This window comes from Coregonus clupeaformis, unplaced genomic scaffold (genome assembly GCF_020615455.1).
Source record: "Coregonus clupeaformis isolate EN_2021a unplaced genomic scaffold, ASM2061545v1 scaf0282, whole genome shotgun sequence".
NCBI classification, from domain to species: domain Eukaryota; kingdom Metazoa; phylum Chordata; class Actinopteri; order Salmoniformes; family Salmonidae; genus Coregonus; species Coregonus clupeaformis.
The window spans coordinates 272,417-300,000 of NW_025533737.1; the positions used below are offsets into that span (position 1 = coordinate 272,417).

General features: G+C 44.1%; 1 protein-coding gene across 4 annotated transcripts in view; it reads left to right on the forward strand.

Moving 5' to 3' along the window:
- LOC123484354 (carnitine O-palmitoyltransferase 1, liver isoform-like) overlaps positions 1-27,584 on the forward strand; it is a 43,902-nt gene that overhangs the window by 10,951 nt on the left and 5,367 nt on the right. For 3 of the 4 annotated variants that reach the window (XM_045214584.1, XM_045214585.1, XM_045214586.1), the window contains exons 2-11: positions 15,545-15,687; positions 18,514-18,653; positions 18,889-19,060; positions 19,453-19,554; positions 20,495-20,632; positions 21,151-21,228; positions 21,616-21,723; positions 23,641-23,728; positions 26,952-27,147; positions 27,425-27,584. The exon at positions 27,425-27,584 is cut by the window's right edge and continues 29 nt beyond it. In XM_045214584.1, coding sequence (XP_045070519.1) covers positions 15,547-15,687; positions 18,514-18,653; positions 18,889-19,060; positions 19,453-19,554; positions 20,495-20,632; positions 21,151-21,228; positions 21,616-21,723; positions 23,641-23,728; positions 26,952-27,147; positions 27,425-27,584 — 1,323 coding nt within the window. In that variant the 5' untranslated portion in view covers positions 15,545-15,546. Of the gene's footprint in view, positions 1-15,544; positions 15,688-18,513; positions 18,654-18,888; positions 19,061-19,452; positions 19,555-20,494; positions 20,633-21,150; positions 21,229-21,615; positions 21,724-23,640; positions 23,729-24,323; positions 24,409-26,951; positions 27,148-27,424 lie in introns of all 4 variants that reach the window. The other variant, XM_045214587.1, reaches the window with a different exon arrangement.

Genomic DNA, 27,584 nt, shown 5'->3' on the forward strand with positions numbered 1-27,584 from the left:
GAAAGTCCTGGAAAGAATAAAAGATCCAGGAGTTAGGCCTAAAGCACTGAAGAAGGCTACATCCTCAACCACCAGGAGAACCAGGCAACAAACGAGCAGACAACCACCTGGTTATCTTAAGGATTATGTGGTAGAGTTGCCCCCACCAAAGGGCAAGCCCAACAAGGCTCAAAGCAGTTAACCAAGCTCAATGCGTATAGTTGATTTTATTAAAACACAGGGTGTGTATATATGGAAAAATACATGTTTAAAAAAAATTGCCCTATCGATTGGTCGAAAGAACACACTACTTTCGGTTGACCAAGATTTTTTTGGTTGTTGTCGGGGACAGCCCTAGTTGCTCTGGATAAGAGCGTCTGCTAAATGGCAAAAATGTAAATGTAAGTTATCCTATGTACACTTTGTCAATTTTGACACTAGAATAAATGTTTGACTCTTATTGATGCTACAGGCCGTTTTCAAAGGGATTAGTTGGTTTTTGGGGCAGTCACTCTTTAATCAGTTGTCTTCATCAAATGAAGGGGATGAGGCAATCTTTGCAAGAGGGAGGGAATCTGATTTCATTGGTCCTTAACTCACGGCTCCGACACTTCATTCAGACTAAATTGAATTAGCCCTGAGTTAGCCTGCCCGGGAGCAGGTTAGTTCTGAAAGATTTGTTGCCATAGAAATGTACCTGGCTAAAAGGTGAGCCACTTTCTTGGTACCGGTTATCCTGAGTTGAACTCAGAGTTGACCAAAGTTACCTCTAACTCCTCAAACCAGGTACGGAGTATAGGGCTCTTGTCCATGAACTTGAGAAAAGTTAGGTCATCATGACTCTGGACCGCAGTTGGCCAATTTATCTCCCTCCATGTATTGCGTTCTACTGTTAGTGGTTGTATTCAGTTGTAATGCATGTTGTCTAAAAGCTGCTGGAAGTCATAGGTATTTATTTGTTCAAGTTCAGAATTGCAGTAGTGTTTACAATGGAGGTGTGCCTTGGTGTGTCCAATTGTTATATATTTATCATCTATTTTGTGCTTTATGGTGTCTTAAAGAGACTGTAGGCCTATATGATGGAAATGAAATCAATTGTTAGGCCTACTTGCTGTTGCCGGAGTGACGCAAAGTTCTAGATTGTATATGGCTATAATTTTCTGTTCTTGTAATTTATCTGGCTGTCAAAGAAACACTGTTTTGGAAAAGCTCATTCTGAGAGAGAACTGTGGACAATACTTTAATGGCTAAGTGAATCTGAACAACCCTTTAACCGGAACAAAATATGGAAAAATATCACATTGGCACAACGTAATCTGAACCATCAACTTATACGTTTTTTAAGTTAATTCATTCACAGACTGTATTTAACACCAAAGAAACCTTTTATGATGAAATTGGCCCAGACTCCCAACTGTTCCCTGTGCCCCCTAAATCAGGTAGACACATTCCTTCATATGATGTGTGAGTGCCCTGTAGTTAAATGCTTCTGGGATAAAATTAGAAAATTAATTTAGAAGTGCATGAATGGAAATATTAAATGCTTTGCATCTACTATGTTAACGATGATAGCTCCTTGAATCTCTCAATAAATCAGAAACTACTACTGCTGGCAGGCAGCACTGTTTTTAGATGGCAATCACCTCACAATTCACCAGTGGATACGGTTATTAGAAGTTATAACATTACAATTATCGACAGTGAGAATGAATGGTGGTAGTCAAACAATTGAGGCCTGGACAATTACACTTGACTGTAAATAATAATTTCAGCTAAAGCCCAACACACAAATAAATAAATAATTTATGAAGCCCAAACAAAATATATTTACCTACTTTCATCTTTTTTACTTTCTTTGCTTTCATGCCCATGGGGAAGGGGTGGTGGGGGCAGGGCAATCGTGCTCAAACAAGACTACTTGCAGTCAGTCGGTGTTCCGGTCCCATATGTTGACTGTGTCACTATGTCTTCTAGCCTGTGGGAACACTCACCTTTTACCTAGTTTACACCACGCCCTCCCCCATCCCTCTCTCCTCCCTGCTGTTCCACTCTGCCTGCTTGTAGTTTTCCATCTGTCTGTGCTGGAGGATGGAGGGGTGAAGTGAAAAGAGGGAGCCTTTTGTTGTTTTGAAGAAGTTCTTGATATAATTGCATAGAACAAAATTATACATTTTCTGTCGATTTGCGCTTGGATTGAAGAAGGAAAATGTACAGCAATTTGTTTTTTCATATTGTTCTCTTTCATTCTGGATCCATTATCCTGTCACATCCGATACCGATTATAATTTATTTTTTCTGAAGCAATTGGCTACTGTAATCATTTTAACAACCATAAAACAATGTCCCTTAGAACTCTCAGCGAATAAACGTTGCCTAAGATATGGAAGGATAAAGTGCTATCATAATAGATGAAGCTCTCATGCCTGCTGCATTAAATGAGATCAAACTGATTTCAGTGATGACTTGAACCCGAGCCAACATTTCCTAGTGTGGAAACCCTCCGTGTGCTGGCAGTCTGCTGAGCTAAACAGAAGGTGTTTTTTGGGGGGGTTGGCAATCAACTAGAGAAGGGCTGCAGTGAAGTGATCAGAGCTGAAATTCACTGCTGTTAGTCCCTGGCATGGACACTCACTGCTTCATATGCCAGCTCTCTCCTATAGAACGGGGGGGGCAAAGAGAATTTTGCAGTTTTAAAGCAAGTTTGCTGCAATTTTACACATTTTGCGATGGTCTGTAGAGAAGATTTAGCAATGTTATAACTCATTTCATGCATCTCTACACATTTTGCCTTAGGGTGGAGACAAATGTTGGCAGTTTTTAATATATCTGATTCCTGGTCCTATGGGCCCTGGTCAAAAGCAGTGTACGATAGGCCTATAGGGAGTAGGGTGCCATTTGGGATGTACCCTCAAGAGCACGGCAGAGGGTGAGGGAATCAAAGGCATGGGGGAGGTGTGTTTTTGGAGAATTAATAGATACTGTATGTGACCTATAGGAATGATTGTCTATGTTCCCCAGGCCATTATCGGTATTTGTGGAGAGCAAAATCAATCCTTTCAGTGGTGAAAAGGGTGATTGGCTCAGAGACACTCGTTCCACCATGTCAGTCAACATCCCTATCAACTTTTGTAGCATCAGTCTGAGTCTAACTGGCAATGTCCACTACGGCGTTGGCCTTCGACAAAATCACATAGGCCACTCCCATTTTCAAAGGAGGCAAGTTACAGTAAGCAAGGCGAAACGTTTCAAGTTTTGTCACGTGCACAAATACAGTGAAATGCCTTTCTTGCAAGCGCTTTCCCATCAATGCAGTAATCAATATCTGTAGTACTATAATATAAAGTAGAACAAAAACACGAGAAATAAGAAGAACACGAGAAAGTAAGTAAGCAATATACAGGGTCAGTGTCAATACCGTATGTGACCGACATACAGTATTTTTTTCATTGGATAAAAGTAGAGGCTCAAGTAGAGACAGCTATAAAATGGCATATCATACACTACAGTTGAAGAACAATAGGGAAGTAATTCTGCTTTGAAAGTTGATAAACTTGTAACCCCACTTTTGAGAGAATGGCCCTTGAATGTTTTGGGACACCTACTCGAGAGCTCTTTGTCTACACCATTCAGCATTGTTCACACCCTCTTAAGGCTTAGCCCCACCCATCTCTTTAAGGATTCACATGTGAGGCTAAACAGTGAGTACGGTAGTGTACTAAACAACCAAAGATTTCAAGACTAAAGGCTGGTTTATACTACGTCTATCAACATGTCTGTATACAGTTGTCGCAGTGACATCATGAACATTCAATTGTCGTCCAACATCAAAATTGTCGTTGTCGTTTATGAAAAAGTATAAATACAAAAGTGACATGCTGCATGACATCAGCAGCCTGGTGGTCCAAAATAGCATAACTGGTGTATTTTAACACCAATAAACCCATCCGTTTTAAAAATGAATTTACTATATGTCAATCTAGCAAACCAGGCAACTAAAAACAACTTCCTAAACAATGTTTTGGTTCGTTTCTAGCTTCTGGCTAGCCAGTTCAAATAATGACCATATCATATAGCTGACAACATCTTAGCTTTAGCTAATTTGTATTCATTATTACAGGAAAATAAACTCACAATCATTTTTTAAGTTAATGGTGAGCTAATTACAGAAAATAGCTTACGGTTGTCAGTGTGATTTAAATAAAAGCAGGGCATTCTACCAGTGTCCAAGTTCTAAAACTATCTTGTTGGCCTAACATTATATCCTAATTTGACTTTGGTGTTATTCACATTACGGTCTCTGGTAAACACACTATATAAAATCAAAGTTTGTCACAGACAGGATACAGAAGGTGTAAACAGTACAGTGAAATGGTTACTTGCATAGTGGAGTCTTTTGTTTAGACATGTAGCTAGCTAAACAATGAACCATAATCCCAACTCATAACGTTACTACCCTGCATGAATCTACAGGTAGGTAAAGCTAACCAACTAGGTTCAATGTTAGCTAGCTAAGATTAGGCTATAACTAGCCATGCAAATGGCTCTGAGATACGAATAATATTACTACACAGATCATACACTAGTGAGCCAGCCAACTAACAGTGCACTTTAACTTGCAATGAAAATGTAGAAACGTATAATGTCTGAAAATGTAGATTGGCTAGCGAGAAGGTTCCTGTCTTTTTCCGTGGCTAAACCAACTAGGCTCGTAATTTAACAATTGTATTCTTATTTACAGATGGCATACAAGTTTGTGATTAAGGCACAAAAAGTTAATGTTCCAGAAGGCATTTCTGCCACACAAAAAAAGCATTTTGATCAAAAAATGAAATTATGTTCAAATGCCTCTCCTGAGAAGTAGTGATGCGCTACATACGCCTAGTTTCCTGAGTCACATATTTACAATGTGCAGGGTATACTGGAGTGGTATGGGTATATATGTATAGGGGTAAGGTGACTAGGCATCCGATAAATGGAGTAGCAGCAGTGTGTGTGCGTGTGCATGCGTCATTGAAGTGAGTGTGTAGAGTCCTGTGAGTGTGCCTAGTCAGTGCTAAAATAAAAGGGTCAATGCAGATAGTCCGTGTAGCCATTTTGTTACCTATATAGCAGTCTTATGGCTTGAGGATAGAAGCTGTTCAGGAGCCTGTTGGTGTCAGAGTTGTTGCTCCGGTACCGCTTGCCGTGCGGAAGCAGAGAGAACCGTCTATGGCTTGGGTGGCTGGGATCTTCAGCAATTTTCCTGGCCTTCTTTTCACACCGCCTGATATACAGCTGTAGAAAAAATTGAGACCACTGCAAATTTTTCTTAAATCAGCATATCTACATGTATGACAGCCATTCCGTTTCAGTGTCTGTTGAATTCCAACACAGGCACACCTCATTCTACTGAATTAGGTGATCAAATGAACCAAATCTTATTTAACGAGGAAAAGTATAAAAACCACTGCTGTGGTCATGCCAAAAGAGTTGAAAAGGAACGTTTTGAGTGAGGAAAAGAAGGGTTAAATTCTGGCTTTACTGGCAGAGGGATACAGTGAGCGTCAGGTTGCTTCCATCCTTAAAATGTCAACGACGGCGGTTCATAAGAACAAGGTCAAGCAGCAGACATTGGGGACAACAAAGCTACAGACCGGCAGAGGGTGATAACAACTCTCTACTGACCGGGATGACCGACAACTCATTCGAATGTCACTCAACAACCGTAGGATGACATCAAGTGACCTACAAAAAGAATGGCAAACGGCAGCTGGGGTGAAGTGCACGGCGAGGACGGTTCGAAACAGGCTCCTAGGGGCAGGGCTGAAGTCATGCAAAGCTAGAAAAAAGCCCTTCATCAATAAGAAGCAAAGAAGAGCCAGGCTGAGGTTTGCAAAAGACCATAAGGATTGGACCGTAGAGGACTGGAGTAAGGTCTTCTCTGATTAGTCCAATTTTCAGCTTTGCCCAACACCTGGTCGTCTAATGGTTAGACGGAGACCTGGAGAGGCCTACAAGCCACGGTAATGATCTGGGGGTACTTCAGCAAGGCTGGAATCGGGCAGATTTGTCTTTGTGAAGGACGCATGAATCAAGCCACGTACAAGGTTGTCCTGGAAGAAAACTTGCTTCCTTTTGCTCTGACATTGTTCCCCAACTCTGAGGATTGGTTTTTCCAGCAGGACAATCAAGGTGTGGATGGAGGACCACCAGATCAAGACCCTGTCATGGCCAGCCCAATCTCCAGACCTGAACCCCATTGAAAACTCCTGGAATGTGATCAAGAGGAAGATGGATGGTCACAAGCCATCAAACAAAGCCGAGCTGCTTGAATTTTTGCACCAGGAGTGGCATAAAGTCACCCAACAACAATGTGAAAGACTGGTGGAGCGCATGCCAAGACGCATTAAAGCTGTGATTGACAATCAGGGTTATTCTACCCAATATTGATTTCTGAACTCTTCCTAAGTTAAAACATTAGTATTGTGTTGTTTAAAAATGAACATGAACTTATTTTCTGTGCATTATTCGAGGTCTGACAACACTGCATCTTTTTTGTTATTTTGACCAGTTGTCATTTTCTGCAAATAAATGCTCTAAATTACAATATATTTTTTTGGAATTTGGGACAAATGTTGTCAGTAGTTTATAGAATAAAACAAAAAAGTTATTTTTTACCCAAACACATACCAATTAATAGTAAAACCAGAGAAACTGATCATTTTGCAGTGGTCTCTTAATTTTTTCCGCAGCTGTAGAGGTCCTGGATGGCGAACAGAGCATTAACAGGGTGGGACTTAAGTTTGGGAAAGCTCGATATTATGCAAATGCTCTGCGATATTGCGGTACGATTTGACAAATCAAAGTGCACTATAGCTTCAAGCCCTACTGGATTGGCTGTTGATACCTAGCATGCTGTTGGCTTGCTATCACCCACATGGCGAGCCACTCTGGGCGAAGCTAGCGTGGCTAGGCAAAGCATCGCTGGCTAGGCAAAGCATCACTGGTTAGTGGACACTGAGCGTTCGCAAGGGAAAGGCGTTTACATGATCCCTGTAATGGTTGGAGCTATCATTTGGCCCTCTGATTTCAGCCAATCCGATCGCTTATCTGAGAATAGCGTGCCGTTTCCATTGGACGAATCAGCCGTCAGTCATTTCACCACACAGTCCTGCCCAGCCCATCTATGGGCATCAATCTCCCATTAGCAGCTGAGGCTGCTTGAATGCCCATTATCATCATGAACCAGTTTAGCTATGGAGAGTAAAGCAAACCTTTTTCCTTTGTTGTTTTTTGTTAATGACTGACAGGGTGCCTGGTCAGTCTGCCTTTACTAATGGATGGGCAATACTTACTGTATTAAAGGGATGGGCAATGTCCTACTTACCCAGAGTCAGAGGAACTCAAGGACACCATTTTTATGTCTCTGCGTGCAGTTTGAGGAAGTTGAAGGTAACATATCGTTAGCTTAGTGCAATTGCTGGAAGTCATCGGTAACTACTAGCCTGCTCCTTTCAAAAGCAGGGAAATGGACTTAACAACTCTAAAGCTGGGTGGTTGGTAATTGTATTGTCTTACAAAGCTATACATAGTAATCAATATTCTAGAAATTCATTAATTTTACTGATTTGTAAAAAGTTATTTTCTATCAACTTCCACATTTATGGACTACTTTGGGTTCTGTCTGTGCTCTCTTCCCACGAGACTTCGTTTGGTTTTGTAAACAACTCCCGTGAGGCAGCCAGCTGTTGCTTACTCTAGTAGCTAAAGTAGCTAGCTTGCTTATTGGCAAATCATAACATTTGATAAGTCATGTTGTACTTTGAGGTAGAAGAAGACCATTTTCATTCAGACCAAAAGACACATTTCCACCGGTCTAATGTCCATTGCTTGTGTTTCTTGGCCCAAGCAGGTCTGTTCTTCTTAATGGTGTCCTTTAGTAGTGGTTTCTTTGCAGCAATTAGTCCTGATTCACACAGTCCCCTCTGAACAGTTGATGTTGAGATGTGTCTGTTACTTGAACTCTGTGAAGCATTTATTTGGGCTGCAATCTCTGAGGCTGGTAGCTCTAATGAACTTATAATAATAACTTATCCTCTGCAGCAGAGGTAACTGGGTCTTCAATTCCTGTGGCGGTCCTCATGAGAGCCAGTTTCATCATAGCGCTTGATGGTTTTTGCGACTGCACTTGAAGAAACTTTCAAAGTTCTTGAAATGTTCCGTATTGACTGACCTACTTGTCTTAAAGTAATGATGGATGGACTGTCGTTTCTCTTTGCTTATTTGAGCTGTTCTTGCCATAATATGGACTTGGTCTTTTACCAAATAGGGCTATCTTCTGTATACCCCCCCATCTTGTCACAACACAACTGATTGGCTCAAACACATTAAGAAGGAAATAAATTCCACAAATTAACTTTTAAGAAGGCACATCTATTAATTGAAATGTATTCCAGGTGACTACCTCATGAAGCTGGTTGAGAGAATGCCAAGAGTGTGCAAAGCTGTCATCAAGGCAAAGGGTGGCTATTTGAAGAATCTCAAATATAAAATATATTTTTATTTATTTAACCCTTTTTTTGGTTACTACATGATTCCATATGTGTTATTTCATAGTTTTGATGTATTCACTATTATTCTACAATGTAAAAATAAAGAAAAACCCTTGAATGAGTAGGTGTGTCAACTTTTGACTGGTAGTGTATATATATTAGGATGAACAATGTCAGTGGCTTTGACTAGAATACAGTATATACATATGAAATGAGGTAAACATTATTAAAGTGACCAGTGATTCCATGTCTATGTACCTAGGGCAGCAGCCTCTAAGGTGCAGGGTTGAGTAACCGGGTGGTAGCCGGCTAGTGATGGCTATTTAACAGTCTGATGGCCTTGAGATAGAAGCTGTTTTTCAGTCACTCGGTCCCAGCTTTGCACCTGTACTGACCTCGCCTTCTGGATGATAGTGGGGTGAACAGGCCGTGGCTCGGGTGGTTGATGTCCTTGATTATCTTTTTGGCCTTCCTGTGACATCGGGTGCTGTAGGTGTCCTGGAAGGCAGGCAGCGTGCCCCCAGTGATGTGTTGGGCAGACCACACCACCCTCTGGAGAGCCCTGCGGTTGCGGGCGGTGCAGTTGCTGTACCAGGCGGTGAAATAGCCCGACAGCATGCTCTCAATGGTGCTTCTGTAAAAGTTTGTGAGGGTCTTAGGGGCCAAGACACATTTCTTTAGGCGCTGTTGCACCTTCTTCACCACACTATCTGGGTAGGTGGGCCATTTTAGATTGTCAGTGATGTGTACGCCGAAGAACTTGAAGCGTTTCACCTTCTCCACTGCGGCCCGTCGGTGTGGCGAAGACCCAACAAAACATAGGGTATTCAATTGATGAACCGGCAAAGATGACAATTATTGATTTTTTTAGAACACAGTACAGTTCGCTGCACATAATGTACCGTACACAATATAGACAAGGCATTCACACGATTCACATCAATTAAAACTCAAATATACAAGAAAATAGGTATGGCGGTTCTGTTATGTACAGTAGTAGCCTACAGTGAATGTATTTAGGAAAAAAATGCTGCAGATACAGAGTGATAATGAGTAGAGGCTAACAAATTGTTACATTGGAATGTGTTTGTATTAGGTTGTAGTGCAAGGAGCACCATGTCCATGGATACCGGGGGAGTTGGGGGGTGTCAGAATAATCCTCAAGTGTCCTTGAATCTTGATGAGTCCTTTGGGTGCCTTTTGGCGAACTCCAAGTGGGCTGCCTTTTACTGAGGAGTGGCTTTTGTCTGGCCACTTCACCATAAAGGCCTGATTTGATGGAGTGCTGCAGAGATGGTTGTCCTTCTGGAAGGTTCTCCCATCTCCACAGAGGAGCTCTGTCAGAGTGACCATCTGGTTCTTGGTCACCTCCCTGACCAAGGCCCTTCTCCCCAGATTGCTCAGTTTGGCCGGGAAGCCAGCTCTAGGAAGAGTATTGGTGGTTCCAAACTTCTTCCATTTAAGAATGATCGAGGCCACTGTGTTCTTGGGGACCTTCAATGCTGCAGACATTTTTTGCTACCCTTCCGTCAGATCTGTGCCTCGACGCAATCAAGTCTTGGAGCTCTACGGACAATTCCTTCTAAACTCATGGCTTGGTTTTTGGTCTGACGTGCACTGTCAACTGTTGGACCTTTATATAGACATGTGTGCCTTTCCAAATCATGTCCAATTAATTGAATTTACCACAGGTGGACTCCAATCCAGTTGTAGAAACATTAAGGATGATCAATGGAAACAGTATGCACCCGGGCTCAATTTCGAGTCTCAAAGCAAAGGGTCTGAATACTTATGTAAATAGAATACTTATGTCAATAAGGTATTTTTTTTTTTTTATACATTTGCAAACATTTCTAAACCTGTTTTCACTTTGTCATTATGGGGTAGTGTGTGTAGATTGAGAAAAAATTGTTTTTAATCAGTTTTAGAATAAGGCTGTAACGTAACAAAATGTGGAGAAGGGGTCTGAATACTTTCCGAATGCACTGTATTTGGGCTTGAAGTGACAACCGAACTGCCCGCTTCGTGCAAATTCGTGCCAATGACATATAAATTATTTTGCCTTTGATTCGTTTCATGGCTGGGTTTTATTTGAATGATACCACCCACCAATTCCTGAGGTGGGCCTTTAAACACTGAGACAATAGATGCCTCTGAGCTCAGCTGAAAAGTGACCTCTCAGAGCAAACCAAACCAAACATTACAACACAGCAGCAGCAGACCCACGTTATCTATGGTCAGATCTGCCACTTCCACTTGAGGCAGGCCTCAGGTTCCAGTCAGTGGTCATCCAACCTGTTCTACCTGTAATGCCTAGGTTCACTCCATCAACTGCCTAGGTTATACAAATGCAGGTTTGAGTGTAGGTTATTCACTCACTACTCAAGAATGTAGTGAAGTACTGGTAAATGTTGAGAGGGGCCATTTCTATGGAGATTTAAAAGGAAAGACTGAAATACACCATGAAAACTGGAACTGATTTTATTTATTTGGGGGGGCTAGTAGATGTTAAAATTGTCTGTCTGATTTCATTTAGAATGTGCACACGTTGCTACAAGCATTTCTCGCTTTGATCTCAAAACAAGTGCATAATAATTGCGACCGCTCATGATGTAAAACAGTCCAGTTCAAAGTGAATGGCACAGATTCATATATGGCAATGGTCTATTTGCATATAGGCCTACTGCAGTTCTGATTTGGTTATGGCGCGCCGGTCTGTCTAGAGTACGGGATAGAGTAATGTCTGTCAATGCAATAGAATCCTACTCCAATGCGCTCTGCCTACAACAAAATCTCTTTGATTTGATCACAATTCCCACAGTGAAGGGAAACGTTGATAGTGTAAACTAACAGGAAAAACTCTGAACTTCACTCAGCTTTCTAATCTCGTGCTTCTCTGCGCAGGCTGATTTTTCTTCTGCACTGCAGTCCCTGGGAAGCTGCGCGCCCGCGAGCAGCTTAGAGGGAACATTGGGGGAACCCTTGCCCTATATAGTGCACTAATATGGGCCCTGCTCAAAAGTTGTGGACTATAAAGGGACTAGGGTGCCATTTGGGATGCAACCCAAGTGTCATCCCATCTTTAGTTACAATGCAGCTCATCTGCTGACACAACCTTTTAGCAGGTGTTTGTATAACAGTTCGAGCATTACAGGTAGAACAGACTGGATGACCACTGACTGACTGGAACCTGAGGCCTGCCTCAAGTGGAAGTGGCAGATCTGACCATAGATAACGTGGGTCTGCTGCTGCTGTGTCGTAATGTTTGGTTTGGTTTGCTCTGAGAGGTCACTTTTCAGCTGAGCTCAGAGGCATCTATTGTCTCAGTGTTTAAAGGCCCACCTCAGGAATTGGTGGGTGGTATCATTCAAATAAAACCCAGCCATGAAACGAATCAAAGGCAAAATAATTTACACACAATTGGCACGAATTTGCACGAAGCGGGCAGTTCGGTTGTCACTTCAAGCCCAAATGCATTGCATTCGGAAAGTATTCAGACCCCTTCCCCTTTTCCACATTTTGTTACGTTACAGCCTTAATCTAAAATTGATTAAATAAAACTTTTCCTCATCAATCTACACACAATACCCCATAATGACAAAGCGAAAACAGGTTTTTAAGAAATGTTTGCAATTTTAAAAAATATTAGTATTCAGACTCTTTGCTATGAGACTCGAAATTGAGCTCAGGTGCGTCCTGTTTCCATTGATCATCCTTGATATGTTTCTACAACTTGATTGGAGTCCACCTGTGGTAAATTCAGTTGATTGGACATGAATTGGTTTAGGCGCACACGTCTATATAAGGTCCCACAGTTGACAGTGCATGTCAGAGCAAAAACCAAGCCATGAGGTCGAAGGAATTGTCCGTAGAGCTCGGAGACAGGATTGTTTCGAGGCACAGATCTGGGGAAGGGTACCAAAAAATGTCTGCAGCATTCAAGGTCCCCAAGAACACAGTGGCCTCCCTCATTCTTAAATGGAAGAAGTTTGGAACCACCAAGACTCTTCCTAGAATTGGCCGTCTGGACAAACAGAGCAATTGGGGGAGAAGGGCCTTGGTCAGGGAGGCGATGGTCACTCTGACAGAGCTCCAGAGTTCCTCTGTGGCGATGGGACAACCTTCCAGAAGGACAACCATCTCTGCAGCACTCCACCAATCAGGCCTTTATGATAGTGGCCAGACGGAAGCCACTCCTCAGTAAAAGGCACATGACAGCCCGCTTGGAGTTTGCCAAAAGGCACCTAAAGGACTCTCAGACCATGAGAAACAAGATTCCCTGGTCTGATGAAACCAAGATTGAACTCTTTGGCCTGAATGCCAAGCGTCACGTCTGGAGGAAACCTGGCACCATCCCTACAGTGAAGCATGGTGGTGGCAGCATCATGCTGTTGGGATGTTTTTCAGCGGCAGGGACTGGGAGACTAGTCAGAATCAAGGGAAAGATGAACGGAGCAATGTACAGAGAGATCCTTGATGAAAACCTGCTCCAGAGCGCTCAGGACCTCCGACTGGGGCGAAGGTTCACCTAACAGGACAACGACCCTAAGCACACAGCCAAGACAACGCAGGAGTGGCTTTGGGACAAGTCTCTGAATGTCCTTGAATGGCCCAGCCAGAGCCCGGACTTGAACCCGATCGAACATCTCTGGAGAGATCTGAAAATAGCTGTGCAGCGACGCTCCCCATCCAACTTGACAGAGCTTGAGAGGATCTGCAGAGAAGAATGGGAGAAAGCTTTGTCATTTATGGGGTATTGTGTGTAGATTGATGAGAAACTATTTATTCAATTTTAGAATAAGGCTGTAATGTAACAGTGGAAAAAGTCAAGGGGTCTGAATACTTTCCGAATGCACTGTATAACATACGATGACTTATTGACTTACATCATTGTGAAACATCATGGGTAAGCTCTGGCCATCGTCTTTCAGCTCGAAAAAGTGGATTTCTACTGGTGTGGGCGTTTTTAAGAGTAATTTTATTTTTAGCTTGACACTCGCCTGGTGAGTCCTGTAGACCAGTGGTTCTCAAACCTCTCCTCAGGGACCCCCAGCCATTCCATGTAATTGAACTATTTCAGAGCTAGCACACCTAATATGTTTAAACTTGTCAACTAATTATTAAGCCCTTGATTAGGTGATCAGCTGAGCTAGTTAAGGGCAACATCAATATTGTGAAACGTCTGTGGGGCCCCCTGAGGAGAGGTTTGAGAACCACAACTGTAGACTATTTTAGCAAAGTAAACAAATTAGGCTTAACTCACCATTTCCTCCCCTTTTCTCGATTGAATTCAGTATAGCTTTATTGATAATTTTGCATACATGGGTACAGTTGAAGTCGTAAGTACATACACTTAGGTTGGAGTCATTAACTTGTTTTTCAACCACTCCACACATTTCTTGTTAACAAACTATAGTTTTGGCAATTCGGTTAGGACATCTACTTTGTGCATGACACAAGCAATTTTTCCAACAATTGTTTACAGACAGATTATTTCACTTATAATTCACTGTATCACAATTCCAGTGGGTCAGAAGTTTACATACACTAAGATGACTGTGCCTTTTAAACAGCTTGGAACATTCCATAAAATGATGTCATGGCTTTAGAAGGTTCTGATAGGCTAATTGACATAATTTGAGTCAATTGGAGGTGTACCTGTGAATGGATTTTAAGGCCTACCTTCAAACTCGGTGCCTCTTTCCTTGACATCATGGGAAAATCAAAAGAAATCAACCAAGACCTCAGAAAATAAATTGTAGACCTCCTCCACAAGTCTGGTTCATCCTTGGGAGCAATTTCCAAACGCCTGAAGGTACCACGTTCATCTGTACAAACAATAGTACGCAAGTATAAACACCATGGGACCACGCAGCCCTCATACCGCTCAGGAAGGAGACACGTTCTGTCTCCTAGAGATGAACGTACTTTGGTGCGAAAAGTGCAAATCAATCCCAGAACAGCATCAAAGGACCTTGTGAAGATGCTGGAGGAAACAGGTACAAAAGTATCTATATCCACAGTAAAACGAGTCCTATATCGACATAACCTGAAAGGCCGCTCAGCAAGGAAGAAGCCACTGCTCCAAAACCGCCATATAAAAGCCAGACTACGGTTTGCAACTGCACATGGGGACAAAGATCGTACTTCTTGGAGAAATGTCCTGGCCTTAGTGACCATCGGTATGTTTAGAGGAAAAAGGGGGAGCTTGCAAGCCGAAGAACACCATCCCAACCGTGAAGCACGGGGGTGGCAGCATCATGCTGTGGGCGTGCTTTGCTGCAGGAGGGACTGGTGCACTTCACAAAATAGATTACATAATGAGGAAGGAAAATTATGTGGATATATTGAAGCAACATCTCAAGACATCAGTCAGGAAGTTAAAGCTTGGTTGCAAATGGGTCTTCCAAATGGACAATGACCCCAAGCATACTTCCAAAGTTGTGGCAAAAGGGCTTAAGGACAACAAAGTCAAGGTATTGGAGTGGCCATCACAAAGCGCTGACCTCAATCCTATAGAAGATTTGTGGACAGAACTGAAAAAGCGTGTGCGAGGCCTACAAACCTGACTCAGTTACACCAGCTCTGTCAGGAGGAATGGGCCAAAATTAACCCAACTTATTGTGGGAAGCTTGTGTAAGGCTACCCAAAACATTTGACCCAAGTTAAACAATTTAAAGGCAATGCTACCAAATACTAATTGAGTGTATGTAAACTTCTGACCCACTGGGAATGTGATGAAAGAAATAAAAGCTGAAATAAATCATTCTCTCTACTATTATTCTGACATTTCACATACTTAAAATAAAGTGGTGATCCTAACTGACCTAAGACAGGGAATTTTTACTAGGATTAAATGTCAGGAATTGTGAAAAACTGAGTTTAAATGTATTTGGCTAAGGTGTATGTAAACTTCCAACTTCAACTGTAGGCTAAGGCAAAAGAGTTGTAGATGGTATGGAAGAGGGTCACTTATTTATTTTTCTCTCTCTGCCCCGTCTCTCTCTCTCTCTCCCTTTCGTACCTCTTTCCAGGCATGGCTGAAGCCCACCAGGCCGTGGCCTTCCAGTTCACGGTGACTCCGGAAGGCATCGACCTGCAGCTGTCCCACCAGGCCCTCACAGAGATCTACCTCTCAGGCCTGCGCTCCTGGAAAAAGAAGTTAATCCGCCTCAAGGTACTGAACTTGTCTGTAGGCCTGTCGGTCTTTCTTTGGTCTTTCTCTTTCTTTTGGTATATGTCTCTCTCTAACTAGCCTGAATGTACATATTCTCAGTCAAGCTTTCTGGGTTATCGCTGTTGGTCTTTATCGCCTGCTTATCTGTTTCTGTCTGACTCCCTGTCCATCTATCTGTCTGTAAGGAGACAAATTGCTCTGACATGCTTAAACCTGACCTCCGCTAAGTGTAGGGCCTAGGCTATCCCTTCAGACTAGCTCTCCGAGTTAACTCTGTCTGCCTTAATTGCCTGCCTGTACACCTGTCTATCTGCCTCCCGGTCCATCTGTCTGTCTGTAAGCCTGTCTGCTCTACTGCACTACCACCTGACTACCACCTTTTCTTCTGTTTGCCTCTTAAGATTGGTCCGTCTGTCTTTCTGTCTTCCTCTCTATGCCTCCCTGTCTTCCTCTCTATGCCTCCCTGTCTTCCTCTCTATGCCTCCCTGTCTTCTTCTCTATGCCTCCCTGTCTTCCTCTCTATGCCTCCCTGTCTTCCTCTCTATGCCTCCCTGTCTTCCTCTCTATGCCTCCCTGTCTTCCTCTCTATGCCTCCCTGTCTTCCTCTCTATGCCTCCCTGTCTTCCTCTCTATGCCTCCCTGTCTTCTTCTCTATGCCTCCCTGTCTTCCTCTCTATGCCTCCCTGTCTTCCTCTCTATGCCTCCCTGTCTTCTTCTCTATGCCTCCCTGTCTTCTTCTCTATGCCTCCCTGTCTTCCTCTCTATGCCTCCCTGTCTTCTTCTCTATGCCTCCCTGTCTTCCTCTCTATGCCTCCCTGTCTTCCTCTCTATGCCTCCCTGTCTTCTTCTCTATGCCTCCCTGTCTTCTTCTCTATGCCTCCCTGTCTTCCTCTCTATGCCTCCCTGTCTTCTTCTCTATGCCTCCCTGTCTTCCTCTCTATGCCTCACTGTCTTCTTCTCTATGCCTCACTGTCTTCTTCTCTATGCCTCCCTGTCTTCTCTCTATGCCTCCCTGTCTTCTTCTCTATGCCTCACTGTCTTCCTCTCTATGCCTCACTGTCTTCTTCTCTATGCCTCACTGTCTTCTTCTCTATGCCTCCCTGTCTTCTTCTCTATGCCTCCCTGTCTTCCTCTCTATGCCTCCCTGTCTTCCTCTCTATGCCTCACTGTCTTCTTCTCTATGCCTCCCTGTCTTCTTCTCTATGCCTCCCTGTCTTCTTCTCTATGCCTCCCTGTCTTCTTCTCTATGCCTCACTGTCTTCTTCTCTATGCCTCCCTGTCTTCCTCTCTATGCCTCCCTGTCTTCCTCTCTATGCCTCCCTGTCTTCCTCTCTATGCCTCCCTGTCTTCCTCTCTGCCTCCCTGTCTCCTCTCTATGCCTCCCTGTCTTCCTCTCTATGCCTCCCTGTCTTCCTCTCTATGCCTCACTGTCTTCTTCTCTATGCCTCCCTGTCTTCTTCTCTATGCCTCCCTGTCTTCTTCTCTATGCCTCACTGTCTTCTTCTCTATGCCTCCCTGTCTTCCTCTCTATGCCTCCCTGTCTTCCTCTCTATGCCTCCCTGTCTTCCTCTCTATGCCTCCCTGTCTTCCTCTCTATGCCTCCCTGTCTTCCTCTCTATGCCTCCCTGTCTTCCTCTCTATGCCTCCCTGTCTTCTTCTCTATGCCTCACTGTCTTCTTCTCTATGCCTCCCTGTCTTCTTCTCTATGCCTCCCTGTCTTCCTCTCTATGCCTCCCTGTCTTCCTCTCTATGCCTCCCTGTCTTCTTCTCTATGCCTCCCTGTCTTCTTCTCTATGCCTCACTGTCTTCTTCTCTATGCCTCACTGTCTTCTTCTCTATGCCTCACTGTCTTCTTCTCTATGCCTCCCTGTCTTCTTCTCTATGCCTCCCTGTCTTCCTCTCTATGCCTCCCTGTCTTCCTCTCTATGCCTCCCTGTCTTCTTCTCTATGCCTCCCTGTCTTCTTCTCTATGCCTCACTGTCTTCTTCTCTATGCCTCACTGTCTTCTTCTCTATGCCTCACTGTCTTCTTCTCTATGCCTCCCTGTCTTCCTCTCTATGCCTCCCTGTCTTCCTCTCTATGCCTCCCTGTCTTCCTCTCTATGCCTCCCTGTCTTCCTCCCGGTCTGCTTTTCTCTCTCTGTCTGTCGGTTAGAATTACATCACATGGTTTCTGCACAACAGCATCCGTACGTCTCTACTATGCCATGCCTTGGATGTGTATAATAATCATATCATCACAAATGGCAAAAGGGAACATACTGCTCTGACACTCTTAAATGTCATGCTGTTCAGCAGAGGTCAGGTTTAACGTCACAGTACTGCTGAATGGTAGAGAGCTAGAATGTAAACGGCCAGCAGCGTCACATTTATCGAATCTGTTTGGGTAAACATGCCCTCCGGGTGCCCACGTTAGTACCAACACATGCACACGTGCTGTGTTTGTCACAACTCAATGCCGGCATGCATTCATCCCTGTTCTGTTCTTCTCCGTCTTAACTTTGACTGTGTCTCTGTCTGTCCCGTCACTAGTGCTGGAGATAAGCTTGGGGAGATTGTGGAGTTTTGCTTTTAAAATCAGGCCAAGTTCCGTAGTAGTAGCTGCTAAGATCATTATCCAACGCCCTCGTTGAATAATATGCGGTGTTGACATGGCTGGGAAGTTGATTGGGTTTTGAATGGGTGTCATGGGTTGTGTTCATTAGGGCATGCAACGTAAAACGAAAATGATTAAAGTATGTATTTTTTTGTCCATAAAGTCCTTCCCTTTTTCAGTTTGTTTTCTTCCGCCTTAATGACCAAACTCTTGTCCCCTCTTCCCCAACAGAACGGTGTGATAACAGGGGTGTACCCCGCCAGTCCCTCCTCCTGGCTGTTTGTGGTCATCGCCATCCTGGCCACCATGTACATGCGCTCCGACCCCTCCATGGGTCTCATCGCCAAGATCCAGGAGCACCTACCTGTCAGGTAGCTAGCACCAGCAACCAACCGTGCACAGACACCCCACTGTCTTCAAAGTCTATAAATATCGCTTAAAGACTGGTATTGAAATAAAATATTTCCCTTTTCTCAGATGTTTTCACCAAATCATTTAAATCTTTCTCTCTCTCCTCTTTCTCCTCTCTCTGTCCCGCTCCCCCTATTTCTCCCTCCCTCTCTCCCCCTCTTTCATTCTCTAATTTAATTCATTCCTCCCTCCCAGTCAGTCTCTGAGTGCCCAGTGCCAGACGGTGGTGTCGGCGGTGCTGTTCAGCACGCTGCTCTGGCTCTCCCTCATCTTCACCATGCGCATGTGCCTCAAGCAGCTGCTCTCCTACCACCGCTGGATGTTCGAGCAGCGCGGCAAGATGTCCAACACCACCAAAGTCTGGGTGGTCAGTACCTCTCTTCCTCACCTTCTCCTGTGTGTGTGTGTGTGTGTGTGTGTGTGTGTGTGTGTGTACACCGTGCATCTGTAGAGATTCCTGCCAACAATTGAAAATCAAATCATTGTATTTGTCATATGCACACAATACAGCTTAGTGTACATTGTACAATGAAATGCTTACTTGCAAGCTCTCCTCTCAATTAGTTTTGTCTAAATTATCTTTCTACCTCATTGCAATCAGTGTCAAAAAGTGATTAGATAGATTGGAAAAGAATCACCCTGCTAGCTAGATTAAAAGCTGTAGTATTTCAAGGTGGTTGTAGGAGAGCTTGAGAAAGCGGCTGCATTTTACCCCTGGACTCCGGCTGACTGTGTGTGTGTGTGTGTGGTGTGTTATAGGCGCTGGTGCGGATCTTCTCAGGCAGACAGCCTCTGCTCTACAGCTACCAGGGGTCTCTGCCAAACCAGCCTGTGCCGGCCGTCAAAGACACGGTCAAGAGGGTGAGACACTCTGAATTTCAATAAAGATTTAATTGAATTTTACAAAAGCGTTTACAAAAGATACAACGTATCTGCTCACCAGATATTCACACTTGACAAAGACTAACCTAATGTAGCACTGAAACTACATCCCCTATATACTGGTCTTGACGAGAAGGAAAAAAACTGTTGGGAGGTTCTCTTTTGCACTGTTCAACCAACCCAGTAAATGTGGAGGAGGAGTTAAGATGGAGTGTCGCTTTGTTAATGTCCAAAAGCGGAAGTTGCATCACAGGCTCTCTTTCTGTTTCCCCTGAAACCCGGAACTTCCGGTTGTTGGGACCTCTAGACAAAGACAAACGCATGTTGGAAGTTGCCATCATCTCTCCCTCCGCTCGCTTGATTTCTCTCTCTCTCTCTCTCTCTCTCTCTCTCTCTCTCTCTCTCTCTCTCTCTCTCTCTCTCTCTCTCTCTCTCTCTCTCTCTCTCTCTCTCTCTCTCTCTCTCTCTCTCTCTCTCTCTCTCTCTCTCTCTCTCTCTCTCTCTCTCTCTCTCTCTCTCTCTCTCTCTCTCTCTCTCTCTCTCTCTCTCTCTCTCTCTCTCTCTCTCTCTCTCTCTCTCTCTCTCTCTCTCTCTCTCTCTCTCTCTCTCTCTCTCTCTCTCTCTCTCTCTCTCTCTCTCTCTCTCTCTCTCTCTCTCTCTCTCTCTCTCTCTCTCTCTCTCTCTCTCTCTCTCTCTCTCTCTCTCTCTCTCTCTCTCTCTCTCTCTCTCTCTCTCTCTCTCTCTCTCTCTCTCTCTCTCTCTCTCTCTCTCTCTCTCTCTCTCTCTCACTGAACTTCTAACACTCAGTTTTGTTGTATGTGGGATAATGTTCTGTGTCAACTGCATAATGTTATAATGATGTATATAGTAGTATAATGTTCTGTGTGTTTAATGTTCATCTCTCTCCGTTTCTCTGCAGTATCTGGAGTCGGTGCGGCCGCTGAAGACCCCTGATGAGTTTGAACGCATGACGTCGCTGGCCACTCAGTTTGAGAGCAGCCTGGGGAACCGGCTACAGTGGTATCTCAAACTCAAGGCTCTCTGGGCTTCCAACTACGTAAGTAACCCCCTATATGTACACTTTGGCTATGGCTGTGTCCAAAAACGTTACGAGCTGTTGAATCCTTGCTTCCTCTGGCCTTCCTTATTGGAGGAGGTCTGATGGAGGATTCTTGGATCCTCTCCTCCAATGAGCTTTAAGAGAGCAGGAGGTGAGACAAAGGTCGGAGGAAGCAAAGATTTGACGGCTGGTAATGTTTTAAGTCATTGATGACAATAGATGCGCATAAAAAAATCTCATGAACAATGTAGATCTTTGTCGGAGGCCATTTTGAATTATTCATTGTAATGGATGTGATGAGGGTGTGTGAGGGCTGTGGCCCTGGACAGGATGTTGCGTGGTTGTGTCACAGAGGATTTCTATGGGGTGTATTCATTAGGGTACTTCGTAAAAAAACATTTTGTAATGGATCAAGAAAACAACCATTTCTTATTGGACAACTTCAGATGGTACCTCCCTGTTGTCCATTTTGTGTCTACTGAACACGACCCTGGTGGTGTGTTTTTCCCTTTCAGGTGAGCGACTGGTGGGAGGAGTACATCTACCTGAGAGGACGGAGCCCTATCATGGTCAACAGCAACTACTACGGCATGGTACGTATCAACAAATTATCGAATACTCCCCACGTTCTGTCTGCTAATAGCTGAGGTGTGTTCAGTGAGGTGAAACGTTCACAACGTTGCAGATAGAAATGGAATAAATAGAGCAAACACGATTCCCTATTCTACTTGAACGATGACCATGGTTTGGTCCATTAAACAACATATATATTTATAACAGTACCCCTACAGTCCAAAAGGCACTTGATAAACTTGAAATACTCTCAAATAAATCATTGCCACCTTTCATGGAAATGGGGAAGGCGTTTCACATACTAATAGTATTTTCTGGTTTGTCACTAGCAATGCTTATTTGCGTTGTCAAGACGGTCACTCTCCCTTTCTCTCACACGTTCTGTCTCTCCCCCTCTTTCTCCCCAGGACTTCTTGTATGTGACGCCCACCCCCATCCAGGCTGCCAGGGCAGGCAACACCCTCCATGCCTTCCTCATGTACCGCAGGAAGCTCAACAGAGAGGAGCTCAAGCCTGTGAGTTCAACAACCAGTCAACCTCCACCATTAACGCGTGATAGGGCCTGGAGTTTTACCTGGGTCATATTCATTAGGGCACGCAATGGAAAACGTTTAAAAACGTTTTACAATATAATATACTTTTTTTTTAAAGTCCAGATAGTCCTCCCTGTTTCTGTCCATTTTCTTCCATTTGATGCCCAATGAAAAACTGAGCCCTATGCATGAAAATACCATTGGCCTTTGAACGTCATGCATTGTTCAGTGAATACCATATATAATTCATGGTATTGCCTCGATGGCTGCTGTGTGATCACGGTAGGTTTGGTGCACCAATCAGCAAGCTTCATTTGACTACTAGGGGTGTGCCGAGTAGTCAGACAAAAGAGGTATCATAACGGATATGGGCAATTTTCTGGATACGATTATGATCAGAGTATTTTTTTTGATCGGAGGGTGTTTTTTTGGAGTGCCAGCAAGCATCTTTCTCCTGTCAGCCAGTCAGAGTTTCTAAACCATACTGTCTTTGAGTCAGTCATGTGCATAGTCTAAATAACTAGCTAGTTTGCCTTTCTGTACAGATCAGGGCGGGCTGTATGTTGATGCTGCTGCTCTGATTGGAATAGAGTGAACCTGTATTTTCACCGTCCACTCGCTTCATAATTTCACCCGAGCACTTTTCCTCGCAAATTTTCGGTCTGATCATTTAGATTGCTGCTGCCTGCTACTATGATACATCACAAGGCGAGGACGTTTGCTATCAATGTGCATAATATCTAACAAGTGGGGCAAGGGTAGGGGGAAAATATATGAAACGCTAATGCCCATTCTGACTGAGTTTTTTGCAGTGACAACGTGCAGGGAGGTATTTTGCCAACATCTATTTAGGCATATTAAAACACTTTTTTCCGATCCGACTAGCAACTGACAACTTACGGATACGAGTATGGCCATGTCGGCACACCCCTAATCAAAACCCTCTAAACTCATTTTACATATGGGCCTGTGCCAAGGTGTGTACATGTTTTTATTGTGATTACTTTTAAATACATACCGATCTAGGAAAGATGTGTTGAGTATGAACTCATCCGTGTGTGTTTGTCTGTTTACATTTTGAGTGTGTGCTGGTGTGGACTGATCATGTTCGTGTGTGAGCTGCATCAATCCATCCGTCCATTTTGTTATAGCTCCCTCCGTGTGTAGAGGTTTGATTTTCCAGTTTATTTGAAACCCATTCCCTCTCATGGTCTCATACCATCCCCATCTCTCCTCCCTACCCCCACACTCTGTACCTTCCCTTGGCCTTTCTTTCTTTCTTTTCTTTTCCTGTCCTTCTCCCTCTGATCTGAACTCTCGCTCTGTGGTCTGAACTCTCGCTCTCTCTCGCTCTCTGGTCTGAACTCTCGCTCTCTCTCACTCTCTCTCTCTGGTCTGAACTCTCGCTCTCTCTCTGGTCTGAACTCTCGCTCTCTCTCTCTGGTCTGAACTCTCGCTCTGGTTCTGGTCTGAACTCTGCCTCTCTCTCTGGTCTGAACTCTCGCTCTCTCTCTGGTCTGAACTCTCGCTCTCTCTCTGGTCTGAACTCTCGCTCTCTCTCTGGTCTGAACTCTCGCTCTCTCTCTGGTCTGAACTCTCGCTCTCTCTCTGGTCTGAACTCTCGCTCTCTCGCTCTCTGGTCTGAACTCTCGCTCTCTCTCTGGTCTGAACTCTCGCTCTCTCTCGCTCTCTGGTCTGAACTCTCGCTCTCTCTCGCTCTCTGGTCTGAACTCTCGCTCTCTCTCTGGTCTGAACTCTCGCTCTCTCTCTCTCTCTGGTCTGAACTCTCGCTCTCTCTCGCTCTCTGGTCTGAACTCTCGCTCTCTCTCGCTCTCTGGTCTGAACTCTCGCTCTCTCTTGCTCTCCCCCCTCTCTCCCTCTCCTCCTGTTCCTCCCCAGAGTCGTGTTCCAGGCACTGTCATTCCTCTGTGTGCAGCTCAGTGTGAGAGGATGTTCAACACCACACGCACTCCTGGAGAGGAGACCGGTAAACACATATGTAGAGTCATCTACATCAATACACACTTCTCAACACAGTACCTATATGTACAATACATGCCTCGCGTTCAAAGCACACATTAACACAGACCTATAGGTTTTACTGTACACATATCAGTAGCCATTCAAATAAGACAGTGCTTTTCAAACTTTTTTACTCAAGCCCCCCTTTCATCATGGAGGAAGGGTTATTTGGAGAGGGTAGCCATACCGTAACTGACTGGACATTTGCAGTAATGTGTGTGGTCTCCTGTCCATTGCATGAAGAGAGGGGTGTTTGTACTTCACACAGTCACAAAATGTCCGCCACAAAACTGGTCTGTCATCTTTCACTGTCTTTCATCCTTCCTGTTTCAAGTCTGTTGTCTGTGCCGTCACTCTGGAAAGGGCTTGCCTCTAACTGACTTCTCTTTTATCTATCCACTTTTATATTTGTTTGGTTCACCTCTTTCCTTTTCATTATTCCCACCTGTTCTGTTGTTATTCCTCTCTTTCCTTTCACTTGGTCCCTTGTTTTTGTCTGTCATCCCATTGTTTCCTCTCCTCTATCCTCCCCATATTTCTTTGTTTTTTCTATCGCTCAGTGGTTGTTGATGTCTTCGGTTCCTTGCTGTTCCTATCAGTTTGAGAGGATGTTTGACTCTTGTCGAATCCCCGGGACGATCACAGGTATTAACACTTCCTCAATACATGTAGGTTGCGTCTCATATGGCACCCTTTTCCCTATATAGTGCACTACTTTTGACCAGGGCCCATAGGGAATATGGTGCCATTTGGGACACACATGTAGTATCCCTGTCCTTGTATCTCCCATGTGTTGTGACATCCCTCTGCAAAGTCCCTGCGTTTACCACCGCGCCATTGCCCGGTTACAAACAGGAGCCCTTATTTTATAAATCAGTCCAGTATTTAATAATTCCCCACCTGCTTGGTTTATGTTGACAATGACAATGGATAGCCTGTTTATAGTGCTCTTCACTAGGTATTGAAGCGCTTGACTAGGATTTACTACCCAATTGTTGTAGTAAAACATTTACAAGTTATCAACAAATCACTTTGATATACAGTACCAGTCAAGAGTTTGGACACACCTACTCATTCAAGGGTTTTTCTTTATTTTTACTATTTTCTACGTTGTAGAATAATAGTGAAGACATCAAAACTATGAAATAAAACATGGATTCATGTAGTAACCAAAAAAGTGTTAAATAAATCAAAATATATTTTAGATTTTAGATTATTCAAAGTAGCCACCCTTTGCCTTGATGAAAGCTTTGCACACTCTTGGCATTCTCTCAACCAGCTTCATGAGGTATTCACCTGGAATGCTTTTCCAACAGTCTTGAAGGAATTCCCACATATGCTGAGCACTTGGTGGCTGCTTTTCCTTCACTCTGCAGTCCAACTCATCCCTACCCATCTCAATTGGGTTGAGGTCGGGGGATTGTGGAGGCCAGGTCATCTGATGCAGCACTCTCCTTCTTGGTCAAAAAGCCCTTACACAGCCTGGAGGTGGGTTTTGGTTCATTGTGCTGTTGAAAAACAAATGATAGTCCCACTAAGAGCAAACCAGATGGGATGGCGTATCGCTGCTGAATGCTGTGGTAGTCATGCTGGTTAAGTGTGACTTGAATTCTAATTAAATCACTGACAGTGTCACCAGCAAAGCACCATCACTCCACCACCTCCGTGTTACACGGTGGGAACCACACATGCGGAGGTCATCCGTTCACCTACTCTGCGTCTCACAAAGACACGGCGGTTGGAACCAAAAATCTCAAATTTGGACTCATCAGACCAAAGGACAGAGTTCCACCGGTCTAATGTCCATTGCTCGTGTTTCTTGGCCCAAGCAAGTCTCTTCTTCTTATTGATTGCCTTTAGTAGTGGTTTCTTTGCAGCAATTCGGCCACGAAGGCCTGATTCATGCAGTCTCCTCTGTACAGTTGATGTTGAGATGTGTCTGTTACTTAAACTCTGTGAAGCATTTATTTGGGCTGCAATTTCTGAGGCTGGTAACTCTAATGAACTTAACCTCTGCAGCAGAGGTAACTCTGGGTCTTCCTTTCCTGTGGCGGTCCTCATGAGAGCCAGTTTCATCATAGCGCTTGATGGTTTTTGCGACTGCACTTGAAGAAACTTTCAAAGTTCTTGAAATTTTCCGGATTGACTGACCTTCATGTCTTAAAAGTAAAGATGGACTGTCGTTTCTCTTTGCTTATTTGAGCTGTTCTTGCCATAATATGGACTTGGTCTTTTACCAAATAGGGCTATCTTCTGTATACCAACCCTACCTTGTCACAACACAACTAATTTGGCTCAAATGCATTAAGAAGGAAAGAAATTCCACAAATTAACAAGGCACACCTGTTAATTGAAATGCATTCCAGGTGACTACCTCATGAAGCAGGTTGAGAGAATGCAAAGGGTGGCTACTGTGAAGAATCTAAAATATATTTTGATTTGTTTAACACTTATTTGGTAAATATATGATTCCATATGTGTTATTTCATAGTTTTGATGTCTTCACTATTATTCTACAATGTACAAAATAGTAAAAATAAAGAAAAACCCTTGAATGAGTAGGTGTGTCCAAACCTTTGACTGGTACTGTAATTTAAAGCTGATTTTAGGGACTTGCGTCACATCGTATTTGAATTCCTGGTGGGAATTATTAGCTACTGAACGATTTGCTACCGCTTTATTTCCCTTTGCTAAATACACACTCTCAAACCAAATCTTTCAGTTTATTGATTTGAGCTGAAACTACAATAAGAACCTGCAGATGTAAGCGCCCTCCAATGGCCAGAATTGTAAACCTGTACCATTGCTTTGTCATGACTATAAAATATTGTCCCCTACTCTGGCAATTTGTTTCCCACTTCAATCTTCTTTTCCAGCCAGCAAACACTGTGAGCAAGTGGGGCTTTTGACATTGGCATTACTGATATCAATATAGGTCCTGTATTATTGTTCCGTGATGGTCATGTTGAAAGCTCCCTTGTCTACAGCTGGTCCTGTAGTGTCCAGTCAGTTACTCCTTCCTCTGTAGGCTGTCAGTCTCCCTCCCTTTCCTCACCCTCTGCCCCTGTCCATCTGCTCCAAGGCATCTGTACTATAACTCTCTCTCTTCCCTCCCACTTTCTGTCTCTTCCCTCTCTCCCCTTTCTCTCTCTCTCCCTCTTCCCCTCTCTCCCTCTTACTGTGTGTAGACACGGTGCAGCACTGGCAGGATAGTGACTATGTGGCGGTGTACCACCGGGGGCGCTACTTCCGCCTGAGGATGTACTCGTCTAGCCGGCCGCTGTCACCACGAGAGATCGAGTCACAGCTCCAGAGGATCCTGGATGACCCGTCGCCCCCCTCCCCGGGAGAGGAGAAGCTGGGGGCCCTGACGGCTGGAGACAGGTGAGTCATAGATGTTTTGGTAAATATACAGTCAACTGATTGATAGCAGTGGCTCAAAACATCCCCTATGGAAAATATCTGGGTTGTGTTCAGTAGGGCACACCATAGCAAAACAGTTTGCAACGGAATCTGAAAAATCGGTCTTCTTATTGGACAGGTTCCGGTAGTACCTCTCTGTTTCACTCAGTCTGGAAACGTTTTCCACCTACTGAACATGACCCAGGTCTGTGTGCCTGGCTGTACCTGTCCCTCCTAAGCAATATCTTTTGTTTCTCAGAATTCCCTGGGCTAAGGCCAGGAAGGAATACTTCAGCTCGGGCGTGAACAAGCGGTCGCTCGACTGTATCGAGAAAGCAGCGTTCTTTGTGACCTTGGACGATGACGAGCAAGGCGTGATGGGAGAAGACTCAGCTGCTAGTCTGGACCGTTACGCCAAG